At 43.7% G+C, this 14,279-nt stretch overlaps 1 protein-coding gene across 3 annotated transcripts in view; it reads left to right on the forward strand.

Annotated features, from left to right (window-relative positions):
- wdr91 (WD repeat domain 91) overlaps window positions 1–14,279 on the forward strand; it is a 108,024-nt gene that overhangs the window by 75,760 nt on the left and 17,985 nt on the right. For all 3 annotated transcript variants that reach the window (XM_060839532.1, XM_060839531.1, XM_060839533.1), the window contains one exon: window positions 5,500–5,659. In XM_060839532.1, coding sequence (XP_060695515.1) covers window positions 5,500–5,659 — 160 coding nt within the window. The remainder of the gene's footprint in view (window positions 1–5,499; window positions 5,660–14,279) is intronic.

Genomic DNA, 14,279 nt, shown 5'->3' on the forward strand with positions numbered 1-14,279 from the left:
AGAACCAGTGGGGTTCTGTCTTGGTGGCGGTTGGAGGAGCGGGGCTCAAGGGCGGAGGAGCGGGAAGTGGAGGAGATGCGGTGGAGGGCATCGTCGATCACGTCTGGGGGGAATCTGCGGTCCTTGAAGAAGGAGGCCATCTGGGCTGTACGGTATTGGAACTGGTCCTCCTGGGAGCAGATGCGGCGGAGACAAAGGAATTGGGAATATGGGATGGAGTTTTTACAGGGGGCAGGGTGGGAGGAGGTGTAGTCCAGGTAGCTGTGGGAGTCAGTCGGTTTATAGTAGATGTCTGTGTTGAGTCGGTCGCCCGAGATAGAAATGGAAAGGTCTAGGAAGGGGAGGGAGGAGTCTGAGACAGTCCAGGTGAATTTGAGGTCGGGATGGAAGGTGTTGGTAAAGTTGATGAACTGTTCAACCTCCTCGTGGGAGCACGAGGCAGCGCCGATACAGTCATCGATGTAGCGGAGGAAAACGTGGGGGGTGGCGCCAGTGTAGTTGCGGAAGATGGACTGTTCCACATACATCACTGTATCGGCACTTCCTCCGCTACATCGATGACTGTATCGGCGCTGCCTCGTGCTCCCACATCTCCATCGCCCCTCCTCCCTACCTTTTATCTTAGCCTGCCTGGCACATTTTCCTCATTCCTGATGAAGGGCTCTGGCCCGAAACGTCGAATTTCCTGTTCCTTGGATGCTGCCTAACCTGCTGTGCTTTAACCAGCAACACATTTTCAGCTCTGATCTCCAGCATCTGCAGACCTCACTTTTTACTCAGTGAAGATGTTACCTAGTACAGTGACGAAATGTCTGAACATGAACCTTCCAGCTCAGCGAGCAAACCTACATCCATATTTCCTATGATTAATTTTGCATTTTTGTCCTCTTCAGCTACTTGGCAAACTTCAGCTACTCTCTTCTCTGCACACTGTGGAAGCTCTTGCTGTCTGCTGCTCACAATTTATTTTTTCCTGTTATTTTTTAGTCATTTTTTGCAGGTTTTTCTATTAATCTCAAATCTTCTGGCCTACATGTCACCTTCACAACATTTTTTCTTTCTCTATTTTCATTTCTATCTTTTCTCCCTAGTTTATTTAGCCCTGGCAATTCACCTCTCTTAGTCTTTTTCTCAATTAATTGTTTTATTGATAATTATGAAATATTCCCTAAAATGCTTATCTGCTTATCAACTGTTTTATCTTTTACTGTTCTTTCTCAGTTCATTTTTAGCCAATTGTATCTTCATTTCCTTTATTTATAACATTAACTTTGCATCCAAGTTTCTTGTCCTCAAATTGTTTGTGATATTATATTACATTACTTTTGAACAAACATGTAGGTAAGTCTCTGAGATACAAAAAAAGGGAGTAATGGAGTGGATTTTAATGGTTGTTCTAGAATGAAAGGAATTGAGGGAGAAGATTTCTCAAGGTACATTTAGGACAATTGTTTTGGCCAAACTGTAGCAAGACCAACAAGAGAAGGCAGAACTCTGGGCTTCATTTTAGAAAATGAAGGTGGAAGAACATGGTGCAGCTTTTGGGGAAGCATGGTGGCTCAGTAATTAGCGCTGCTGTCTTACAGCACCAGGTAACTGGGTTTGATTTCACCCTTGGGCAACTGTCTGTGTGGAATTTGCACATTCTCCCTATGTCTGCATGGGTTTCCTCCCACAGTCCAAACATGTGTAGGTTAGGTGGATTGACCATAGGAAATGCAAGGTTGCAGGGATAGGGTACGCGGTGGAGTTGGGTGGATCTGGGTGGGATGCCCTTTGGAGGGTCACTGTGGCCACAATGGGCCAAGTGACCTCATTCTTTCTTTAAAAAAAGGTTGCGGTGATTGTAATTCAGTTATTTTTAACATAGAACAACATTACAGTGCAGTACAGGCTTTTCGGCCCTCGATGTTGCGCCAATCTGTAAAACCAACTCTGTTCCAATTTTCATCCATATTTTTATCCAATGACCATTTAAATGCCCTTAAACTTGGCAAGTCTACTATTGTTGCAGGCATTGCATTCCACGCCCCTACTGCTCTCTGAGTAAAGAAACACCTCTGACATCTGTCCTATATCTATTACCCCTCAATTTAAATCTATGTCCTCTTATGCTAGCCATCACCATCTCAGGAAAAAGGGTCTCACTGTCCACCCTATCTAATCCTCTGATCATCTTGTATGTCTCAATTAAGTCACCTCTCTAATGAAAACAGCCTCAGTTCCCTCAGCTTTTCCTCACAAGACCTTCCCTTCATCCCAGGCAACATCCTAGCAAACCTCCTCTGAACCCTTTCCAGAGCTTCCACATCCTTCCTATAATGCAGTGACCAGAACTGTATGCAGTATTCCAAGTGCAGCCACACCAGAGTTTTGTACAACTGCAGCATGACCTCATGGCTCCGAAACTCAATCCCTCCACCAATAAAAGCTAACATATCATGCGTCGTCTTAAAAATCTGGGTGAAAGTGAGGACTGCAGATGCTGGAGATCAAAGTTGAGAGTGTAGTGTTGGAAAAGCACAGCAGGATCCTGATGAAGGGCTTATGCCCGAAACGTTGATTTTCCTGCTCCTCGGATGCTGTCTGATCTGCTATACTTTTCCAGCACTACACTCTCAACTATCAACCTGGGTGGCAACTTTCAGGGATCTATGTACATGGACACTGAGATCTCTCTGCTCACCCACACTGACAAGAATTTTGCCATTAACCCAGTACTCTTTATTCCCATTGCTCCTTCCAAAATGAATCACCTCACACTTTTCCACATTAAATTCCATTTGCCACCCCTCAGCCCAGCTCTGCAGCTTATCTATGTCCCTCTGTAACCTGCAACATCCTTTAGCACTATCCACAACTCCACCGACCTTAGCGTCATCCACAAATTTACTAACGCGTCCTTCTACTCCCTTATCTAGGTCACTTATAAAAATGACAAACAGCAGTGGCCCCAAAACAGATCCTTAGCTGTATGCTATGAGTAATTGAACTCTTGGATGAACATTTCCCATCAACCACCACTGTCTTCTTTCAGCTTGCCAACTTCTGATCCAAATCACTAAATCTCATGCCTCTGTATTTTGTGCAGTAGCCTACCATGGGGAACTTTATCAAACGCCTTACTGAAATAATTATAGCAAAGCGCACAGATTAAACCAGTAAAAGTTCAAAATTAAGGCAAAGCCAATGAATGAAGTTGATGAGTGATTTAGTAAAAATGCTAGTGGAAGCTAAGTCTGTGTCGGAGCAGTGGGAAGCACTTGAAGGGAGAATCAAGAAATTTGGAGTTAACATGAAGAGAAAATGTAGAAAGGTCAAATCTAATATCCTGAGTGTGAAGGAGAATGCAAGTTAAATTAGGCAAAAGAGGCAAGCTAATGATTGAAAAGACTGAAAGGAATATAGAAACTGCAGGGGTGAAATCGAAAAGGGAAATTTTTAAAAAAGGCATGGAAGAAAATTGGCAAGTAAAAGCAAAGATAACACAAAGATGTTCAGAGTAAGAGAATAACTAAGAAATGAATGGGGTCCTTTAAAGACCAAAAACAAGTCACTTATTTAGAGCCAGATGATGTGGGTATGCTCCTTAATAAATAATTTGTATTCCTTTTCACAGAAGAGAGGATGATATGGGTATTGTAGTTAAGGATGCAATGTAGAGAAGAAGTATTAGTGTATTTAGCAACCTTGAAAATAGATAAATCACCCAGTTTGGTGAAATGTACTCCAGACTATTAAAAGAAGCAAGGGGGGGAAGTAGTGGAATGACTGGCCATCATTTTCCAGTTGTTGCTGAATACAGGTACAACGTCGATGGAGTTGAGGACTGTTAATGTACCTTTGTTCAAAGCGGGCTCGAGGGCTAAACAAAATTATTCATTGGCAGGCAATCAGTCTAACCTCAGCAGTGGGCAAATTATTGGTGCCAATTCCGCGAAACAGAATAACTGTCAATTTTAAATACACGGATTAAGGAGGTTCAGTATAGATTTGTTATGGGTTAAAGTTGTCTGACTAATTTGATTGAATTTTTTTTTGATGAAATAATAGAAAATTGATGATGTCTATATGTATCTTCGTAAAGTTTCATCAAGGTTCCACGTGGCAGAGTGTTTTTAAAATGTATCCATGGGATCCAGTGGGATGCAGTCAGCTGGATACAATGTTGGAGCATATTACTGCAGAATGCTGGAGATCTTTGGGTCAGGCAGCATCCATGGAGAGACAGCAAGCTAATATTTAGAGCCTATGTGACAAACTGGATACAATATTGGCTCAGTGGCAGAAAATAAAGAATAAATAAAGATGATGGGTATTTTTCTGCCTGAAAGGCTGTTTACATTGGATTTCCACAGGGCTCCGAACCTGGTCCTTGTTTTTGTGTTCTATCTCAATGATTTTGGTGCAAATATAAGGCATGTCATCAAAGAGTTTGCTTATGACACAAAAATGGGCAAGATGGTTGATAATAAAGTGGATTGGTGTAGATTGATAAAAGCTATTTTAGTGAACTGGTCAGGTAGGCAGAAAAGTGAAAGAACTGAATTTCGCCTCGAGAAACATGAGGTGATGCACTTTAAATTGGAGGATACTGAGAGTGTGTAGTGGAAGTGAGGACTTTGCAGTGAATGTCAACAGATACCTTGAAGGTAGCAATAGGTCAATATGATGATTAAAGTGGCAGAAGGGCTCCTTTATTAGTAATGGAACTGAATATAAGAGCTGGGACTGAATAATTCATTAGGCCACAACTTGAATATCTGTGCAATCTGGTCACATCGTTACAAAAAAGGATGTAACTGCAGGAATGAGGACATTTACAAGGATGTTGTCAGGACTGGAAACGTGTAAATAATAGAAAAGATTAGATGAGCTGCCATTGTTTGTCTTGGGGCAGAACTGGCTAATGGAAAATTTGTTTGAAAAGTTGAAAGTTGTAAGGGGCTGCGATCAGATGAATGGGAACGGTCTATTTCCCTTATCAGAGAAGTCAGTGGTGAGGGGCAGAGATTTGAAGTGATCGGAAAGATTTCCCGATGTATCATTATTGCTAATAGCGCTGGCTCAGTAATCCAGCATCCTGAGTTAATGCTTTGGGAATGTAGGCTAAAATTCTAGTTGATAAATTTGAAATCCAACAATAAATCTGGAATTAAAAACTAAGCTTAGTAATGACAACAGCCATGATTGATTATAAAAATTGGTCTGGTTCACGAATGTCCTTCAGGGAAGTAAATCTACCATCTTTAGCTGGTTTGCCTTGTGTAATTCCAGATCCACAGAAATCTAGTTGATTCTTAACTGCTCCTTAAGATAGCTTGGCAAGTCACTCAGTTGAAATGCAACAAATGCTGATCTGACCACATCCCAGCAAAGAATGTAGAAAAGGAAAAGTGAATACTATCTGTAAAGGATACACTGTTTCTTAAGTTGTATGTTTGGGTCAGGATTCTCTGGGATATTTCTTAACTTGCTGCCTTTCTTTGTATCCAACAGAATCTTGTCTCTATCTTGTAGTCCGAGTGGTGCATCATTTGTTTGCTCCTCGGCTGCTCCAAGCACCAAATTGGGGACAGTGATTGAAACAGGAGATAAGGGAGCTAACCTGGTTCCAGGTGATCTCCTCCTTTGGGACACCAAAACAATGAAGCAGCAGGTAAAGTACCAGGCACTGTCCACTTTGGAGAAATAGTGATGCACCGGGTCATGTTGCTGGCCTGAAGTATTTACAGATATGTAAAGGTAAATTCTGATTAATATATATCCTCATGGATATACATAAATATTTGATGGCAAGAGAGATTAATATATCGCAATTCTGTGCTCTGTGTGTGTGTGAAAGAGAGAGACCTGTTTATCCTGACAGCATGTGAGAGAGATTGATGTATCCTGACAGAATGGCATAGTGGCTCAATGGTTAGCACTGCTGCCTCACAGCACCAGGGACCCAGGTTTGATTCACACTTCGGGTGACTGTCTGTGTGGAGTTTGCACGTTCTCCCCGTGTCTGCATGGGTTTCCTCCGGGTGCTCCAGTTTCCTCCCAGAATTCAAAAGATGTGCAAGTCAGGTGAATTGGCCATGCTAAGTTACCCATAGTTCTAGGTGCATTAGTCAGGGGTAAATATGGGGTAGGGGAACGGATCTGGGTGGGCTACTCTTTGGAGGTTCGGTGTGAAATTGTTGAGCTGAAGGGCCTGTTTCCACTGTAAGGAATCTAATCTAATCTGATAGCGAGTGAGAGAGAGAGAGATCTGCATGTTGTGACAACGTGTGCGAGAGTGAGCTGTGTATCCTGACAACGTGTTTGTGAGGCAGACTGTTCTGTGGAGCCTGACATCGTGTGAGGGAGAGTGAACTGTGTATCCTGACAGCTTTTGAGGGAGAGTGATCTGTGTATCCTGACAACGTTTGAGGGAGAGTGATCTGCGTATCCCAGCAGTGTGTTAGTGAGGCAGACTGATCTGTGTAGCCTGACAGCGTGTGTGGGAGAGAGGATCTGTGTATCCTGACAGCGTGTGAGGGAGAGTGATCTGTGTAGCCTGACAGCGTGTGTGGGAGAGAGGATCTGTATATCCTGACAACGTGTGAGGGAGAGTGATCTGTGTATCCTGGCAGCGTGTGTGAAAGAGAGTGATCTGTGTATCCCAGCAGCATGTTTGTGAGTGAGAGTGGTCTGTGTATCCCAGCAGCGTGTTTGTGAGGGAGATCTCTATATCCTGGCAGTGTGAGAGAGAAAGGGAGATAGATCTGTTTGTCCTGACAGTGTGCATGTAAGACAGAGAGAGAGACATTTGAAAATCCTGATAACTTATCTGAATGAAAAAGGAAGATCTGTATCTCCTGTCAGCCTGTGTGTGTGCGAGAGAGATCTGTATATCCTGGCTGTGTGTGTGTGTCTGTCTGTCTGTGAGAGAGAGTGTGTGTGAGAGACAGAGAGATCTGTGTATCTTGTTAGCCTGTGTGTGAGGGAGATCACTCTGTCATGGTGGGTGGTTGATGGGAAATGTTCACCCTAGAGTTCAGTTCCTAGTGCTGTACTGCAAGGATCTGGGGCCACTGCTGTTTGTCATTTTCATAAATAATTGAGATGAAGGTGCAGAAGAATGGGTTAGTAATTACACGGGTGACATAAGGTTGGTGGAGCTGTGGATAGTGATGCAGATTACAGACGGACACTGACAAGCTGCAGAGCTGGTCTGTGAGGCCTTTACTGCACTGTTCTATTGTGTGTGTGTGTGTGTGTGTGTGTGTGTGTGTGTGTGTGTGTGTGTGTGTGTGAGAGAGAGAGAGAGAGATCTGGATATCCTGACAGCGAGAGGGAGAGATCTGTATGTTATGACAGCATGTGTAAGTGAGAGATATGTGTACATTCTGACTGCACATGTGTGAGAGAGGTTATATATCCTGACAACGTGTGTGAGAGAGAGAAATCTGTAAACTCTGACAGCATATGAGAGAGAGAGAGACAGACATCTGTACATTCTGATAGTGTGTGTTTGGGTGTGTGTGTGAGAGAGAAAGCGCAAGAGATTTGTATGAGCAGACAGTGTGAGTGCGTGCATGAGGTCTATATATCCTGACAGACTTTGTATGTGTGTGAGAGACAGAGATCTATATATCCTGATCCCATGTGTGTGAGAGGGAAGCATCTGTATACCCTGACAGCATATGAGAGAAAGTGATCTGTATATCCATAAGTGTGTGAGTGAGTGAGAGAGAGAGACGTGTATTTCCTGACTCTGTGTGTGTGTGTGTGTGTGCGCGTGAGAGAGAGAGAGACAGAGCGATCCGTATATCCCCTCAGCATGTGTGTGAGAGAGAGAATTCTGAATATCCTGACTGTGTGTGTCTGAGGAAGATCGTGTCTCCTAATAGTGTGTGTGAGAGAGAGAGGGAGAGGGAGATCTGTATATCCTGATAGCGTGTGAATGCGAGAGTGAGACCTGTATATCGTCACAGCATGTGTGAGAGGGTGAAACATCTGTATATCCTGAGAGCATGTGTGTGAGAGTGAGAGAGAGATCTACATGTCATGACAGCATATGAGAGAAAGTGGCCACACTGGATCGAGTGCTTGGTAATGAATGTGTTTGATTTAGTGGTAGCTGAGCACCTCAGCCAGAGTGACTATAATTCGGTTACGTTTAGCTTAGTGATGGAAAGGGATAGGCACATGCCGCAGGGCAAGATTTATAGATTGGGGGGATGGCAATTATAATGCGATTAGGCGAAACTTAGGATGCATAGAATGGGGTAGCAAAATGCAGGGGATGGGAACAGTCGAAATGTGGAGCTGGTTTAAGGAACAGATATTGCTAGGTATGTCCCTGTCAGGCAGGGAGGAAGTGATAAGGTAAGGGAACCGTGGTTTACTAAAGAAATTGCATCTCTTGTGAAGCAGAAGAAGGAGGCTTATGTGACGTTGAGATGAAGTGGTTCAGCTGAGGCAATGGAGAGTTACAGATTAGCTAGGAAGGATTTAAAGAGACAGTTAAGAAGAGCAAGGAGAGGACACGAGCAGTCTTTAGCAGGTAGAATAAAGGAGAACCCTAAAGCTTTCTATAGGTATGTGAGGAATAAAAGGATGACTAGGGTAGGACTAGGGCCAGTCAAAGACAGAAGCAAAATTGTGTGTGGACCCTGTGGAGGTGCTAAATGAACATTTCTCATCTGTTTTCACTCAGGAAAAGGAGAATATTGTAGAGGAGAGAATAAGATACGAGATATTAGACTAGAAAGGATTGAGAATAGTAAGGAAGAGGTGTTATCAACTTGAGGAGTGAAAGTAGACAAGCCCCCTGGGCCTGAATGGGATTTATCCGAAGACTCTCTGGGATGCAGGGCAGGAACTGTTGGAGCCTTTGGCCTTGATCTTTGAGTCGTCATTGTCTACAGGTTTAGTACCAGAGGACTGGAGGATTGTAAATGTTGTGCCCTTGTTCAAGAAGGGCAGGAGAGATAACCTAGGTAATTATAAGACCAATGAGCCTTACATCTGTTGTAGGAAAAGTTTTGGAAAGGATTATAAGAGATAAGATTTATAATCATCTAGCAAGCAACAATTTGATTGCAGATAGTCAACATGGTTTTGTTAAGGGCAGGTCATATCTCTCAAACCTCATTGAGTTTTTGAGAAGGTGACCAAACATGTGGATGAGGGTAGGGCAGTTGATGTGGTATACATGGACTTCAGAAAAACCTTTGATAAGGCTCCATTTGGTAGGCTGTTGGAGAAAATGTAGAGGCATGGGATTGAGGGTGATTAAACAGTTTGGATGAGGAACTGGCTTTCTGTAAGAAGGCAGTGAGTGGTGGTTAATGAAAAATATTCAGCATGGAGTCCAGTTACTAATGGTGTGCCAGAAGGATCTGTTTTGGGACCACTGCTGTTTGTCATTTTAATGAATGACTTAGATGCAGGCATAGATGGGTTAGTAAGCTTGCCGTTGACGCTAAAGTCGGTGGAGTAGTGGACAGTGTGGAAGAATGTTGCAGGGGGGACTTGGATAAACTTCAGGATTGGGCTGAGAGGTGACAGATGGAGTTCAATGCAGCTAAATGTGAGGTGGTGCACTTTGGGAAGAATAGCAGGAAGGCAGAGTACTGGGTCAATGAAAAGATTCTTGGCAGTGTGGATGTGCAGAGGGACCTTAGAGTCCATGTACATAGATCCCTCAAAGTTGTCACCCAGGTGGATAGTGCTGTTAAGAAAGCATACAGTGTGTTAGGTTTCATTGGTATAGGGATTGAGTTCCGGAGCCATGATGTTAGTGCTGCTACTGCCACACTTGGAATATTGTGTACAGTTCTGGTCACTCCGTTACAAGAAGGATGTAGAAGCATTGGAAAAGGTGCAGGGGAAATTTGCCAGGATGTTGCCTGGTCTAGAGAGAAGGTCTTATGGGGAAAGGCTGACGGACTTGGATCTGTTCTCATCGGAGAGAAGAAGGTTAAGAGGGGATTTGATAAAGGCATACAAGATGATCAGAGGATTAGATAGGGTAGACTGTGAGAGTCTTTTTCCTAGGATGATGACATCTGCTTGTGTGAGGGGGCATTGCTGCAAATTGAAGGCTGATAGACTTGAGACAGACGTCTGAGTCAGGTTCTTTACTCAGAGTGGTAAGGGCGTGGAATGCCCTGCCTGCCAATGTAGTCAACTCAGCCACATGAGGGGCATTTAAACAGACCTTGGATAAGTGTATAGATGATGATGGGATAGTGTTGGGTGGTGTGCTTAGATGAGTTCACAGGTTGGCACAACATCGATGGCCGAAGAGCCTGTTCTGCTCTGTATTGTTCTATGACAGTGTGAGAGACAGAGCAATCTATGACAGTGTGTGTGTCTATGATAGAGAGAGAGATATCTGTACACCCTGACAGCGTGTGCGTGTGTGTGCGTGTGTGTGTGTGTGTGTGAGAGAGAGAGATCTGTGTATCCTGACATGGTGTGAGAGAGAGAGAGAACTTATATCCTGACAGCGTGAGAGAGAGAGAGATCTGTATATCCTGACAGTGACAGAGAGAGAGAAAAATCTGTATATCCTGACAGGGAGAGAGAGAGAGATCTGTATATGCTGACAGTTTGAGAGAGCGAGAGAGATTCTGTATATCCTGACAGAGAGAGAGATCTGTATATCCTGATAGTGAGAGAGAGAGATCTCATACCTTGACATTGTGAGAGAGATCTCATACCTTGACATTGTGAGAGAGATCTCATACCTTGACATTGTGAGAGAGATCTCATACCTTGACATTGTGAGAGAGATCTCATACCTTGACATTGTGAGAGAGATCTCATACCTTGACATTGTGAGAGAGATCTCATACCTTGACATTGTGAGAGAGATCTCATACCTTGACATTGTGAGAGAGATCTCATACCTTGACATTGTGAGAGAGATCTCATACCTTGACATTGTGAGAGAGATCTCATACCTTGACATTGTGAGAGAGATCTCATACCTTGACATTGTGAGAGAGATCTCATACCTTGACATTGTGAGAGAGATCTCATACCTTGACATTGTGAGAGAGATCTCATACCTTGACATTGTGAGAGAGATCTCATACCTTGACATTGTGAGAGAGATCTCATACCTTGACATTGTGAGAGAGATCTCATACCTTGACATTGTGAGAGAGATCTCATACCTTGACATTGTGAGAGAGATCTCATACCTTGACATTGTGCGAGAGATCTCATACCTTGACATTGTGCGAGAGATCTCATACCTTGACATTGTGCGAGAGATCTCATACCTTGACATTGTGCGAGAGATCTCATACCTTGACATTGTGAGAGAGATCTCATACCTTGACATTGTGAGAGAGATCTCATACCTTGACATTGTGAGAGAGATCTCATACCTTGACATTGTGAGAGAGATCTCATACCTTGACATTGTGAGAGAGATCTCATACCTTGACATTGTGAGAGAGATCTCATACCTTGACATTGTGAGAGAGATCTCACATCTTGACATTGTGAGGGAGATCTGTACATCCTGACTGTGTGTGAGAGAGAGAGAGAGAGGGAGATCTGTATATCCTGACAGTGAGAGCGCGAGAGATCTGCATATCCTGACAGTGAGAGAGAGGAAGCGATCTGTATATCCTAACAGTGTGTGTGTGAGAGAGAGCTCTGTATATCCTGACGGTGAGAGAGAGAGAGGTCTGTCTATCCTGACAGAGTGAGAGAGATCTGTATATGCAGACAATGTGCGTGTGAAAGAAAGAGAAAATCTGCATATCCTGACAGAGAGAAAGAGATCTGCATATCCTGACAGAGAGAGAGATATCGGGATATCCTGACAGTGAGAGAGAGAGAAAGATCTGTATTTCCTGACAGTGAGAGAGAGAGGGAGAATCTGTATATCCTGACAGAGAGAGAAATCTGTATATCCTGACAGAGTGAGTGATCTGTATATCCGAGCAGTGAGAGAGATCTGTATATCCTAACAAAGACAAGTCTGTATATCCTGACAGTGAGAGAGAGAGAGAGATATGCATATACTGACAGTGTGAGAGAGAGATCTGTATATCCTGACAATGTGTCTGTGAGTGATAGAGAAAAATCTGAATAGACTGACAGAGAGAGAGAGAGATCTGTATATCCTGACAGAAAGAGGGAGAGAATCTTGTGGGCGGCACGGTGGCACAGTGGTTAGCACAGCTGCCTCACAGTGCCAGAGACCCGTGTTCAATTCCCACCTCAGGCGACTGACTGTGTGGAGTTTGCACATTCTCCCTGTGTCTGCGTGGGTTTCCTCCCACAGTCACAAAGATGTGCAGATCAGGTGAATTGGCCATGCTAAATTGCCTGTAGTGTTAGGTAAGGGGTAAATGTAGGGGTATGGGTGGGTTGCACTTCTGCGGGTCGGTGTGGACTTGACAGAGAGAGAAATCTACATATCCTGACAGAGAGAGAGAGAGAGATCTGTATATCCTGACAAAGACAAGTCTGAATATCCTGACAGTGAAAGAGAGAGAGAGATCTGTATATCCTGACAGTGTGAGAGAGTGAGGGAGAGATCTGCATATCCTGGCACTGAGAGCGAGAGAGAGATCTGTATATCCGAATACTGTGTGGGGGAGAGAGAGATATATGTATATCGTGAGAGAGAGGGAGGTGTGTATATACTGACATAGAGAGAGAGAGACAGATCTGTATTTCCCGACAGAGAGAGAGAGTGAGTGATCTGTATATCCTGATGCGAAGAGAGATCTGTATATCCTGACAGAGAGAGAGAGAGAATCTGTATGTCCTGACAGTGAGAGAGACAGATCTGCGTATCCTGGCAGTGAGAGAGAGAGAAAGAGATCGGTTTCTCGTGACAGAGTGAGAGAGAGAGAGATCTATATATCCTGACAGTGTGAGAGAGAGATCTGTATATCCTAACAGTGAGGGAGAGATCTATATATCCTGACAGTGAGAGAGAGAGATCTGTATATCCTAACAGTGAGGGAGAGATCTATATATCCTGACAGTGAGAGAGATTTGCATATCATCACAGTGAGAGGGAGAGAAATCTGTATATCCTGACAATGTGTGTGAGAGAAAGAGAAAAATCTGTATATCCTGACAGAAAGAGAGGGAGAAAATCTGTATAACCTGAGAGAGAGAATCTGTTTATCCTGACAGAGAGAGAGAGAATCTGTATAACCTGAAAGGAGAGAATGTGTACATCCTGACAGAGAGAGACAGATCTGTATATCCTTACTGTGTGTATGTGAGAGAGAGTGGGAGATCTGGATATCCTGACAGTGAGAGAGAGAGAGGAATCTGTATATCCTGATCGTGAGAGAGAGAGAGATCTGCATATCCTGACAGTGAGAGAGATCTGCATATCATTACAGTGCGAGAGGGAGAGGGATCTGCATATCATCACAGTGTGAGAGAGAGAGAGGTCTGTATATCCTAACAGACAGAGAGAGAGATCTTATATCCTGACAGTGAGAGAGAGAGAGAGAGAGAATCTGTATGTCCTGACAGTGAGAGAGAGACAGATCTGTGTATCCTGGCAGTGAGAGAGAGAGAAAGAGATCGGTATATCCTGACCGAGTGACAGAGAGAGAGAGATCTATATATCCTAACAGTGAGAGAATGACAGATCTGCATATCCCGACAGTGAGTGAGAGAGAGAGATCTGTATATCCTGACAGTGAGAGAGATCTGCATATCATCACAGTGTGAGAGGGAGGGAGATCAGTATATCCTGACAATATGTGAGAGAAAGAGAAAAATCTGTATATCCTGACAGAAAGAGGGGGAGAAAATCTGTATAATCTGAGAGAGAGAGAATCTGTATAACCTGACAGAGCGAGAGAGAATCTGTTTATCCTGACAGAGAGCGAGAGAATCTGTATAACCTGACAGGGAGAGAATCTGTATAACCTGACAGGGAGAGAATCTGTATATCCTGACAGTGTGAGAGAGTGTGAGATCTGTATATCCTGATAGTTTGAGAGAGAGAGATATGTATATCCAGATAGTGTGAGAGAGAATCTGTATATCCTGACAGAGAGAGAGAGAGAGAGAGAGAATCTGTACATCCTGACAGAGAGAGAGAGAGAGCGCGATCTGAATAACCTGACAGAGCGAGAGAGATCTGTATATCCTGTCAGAGAGAAAGAGATCTGTATACCCTTACTGTGTGAGAAAGAGAGAGAGGGAGATCTGGATATCCTGACAGTGAGAGAGAGAGGAATCTGTATATCATGATAGTGTGTGTGAGAGAGAGAGGTACGTATATCCTAATAATGTAGGAGAGA

Source organism: Hemiscyllium ocellatum, chromosome 19 (genome assembly GCF_020745735.1).
Source record: "Hemiscyllium ocellatum isolate sHemOce1 chromosome 19, sHemOce1.pat.X.cur, whole genome shotgun sequence".
Classification (NCBI taxonomy): Eukaryota; Metazoa; Chordata; class Chondrichthyes; order Orectolobiformes; family Hemiscylliidae; genus Hemiscyllium; species Hemiscyllium ocellatum.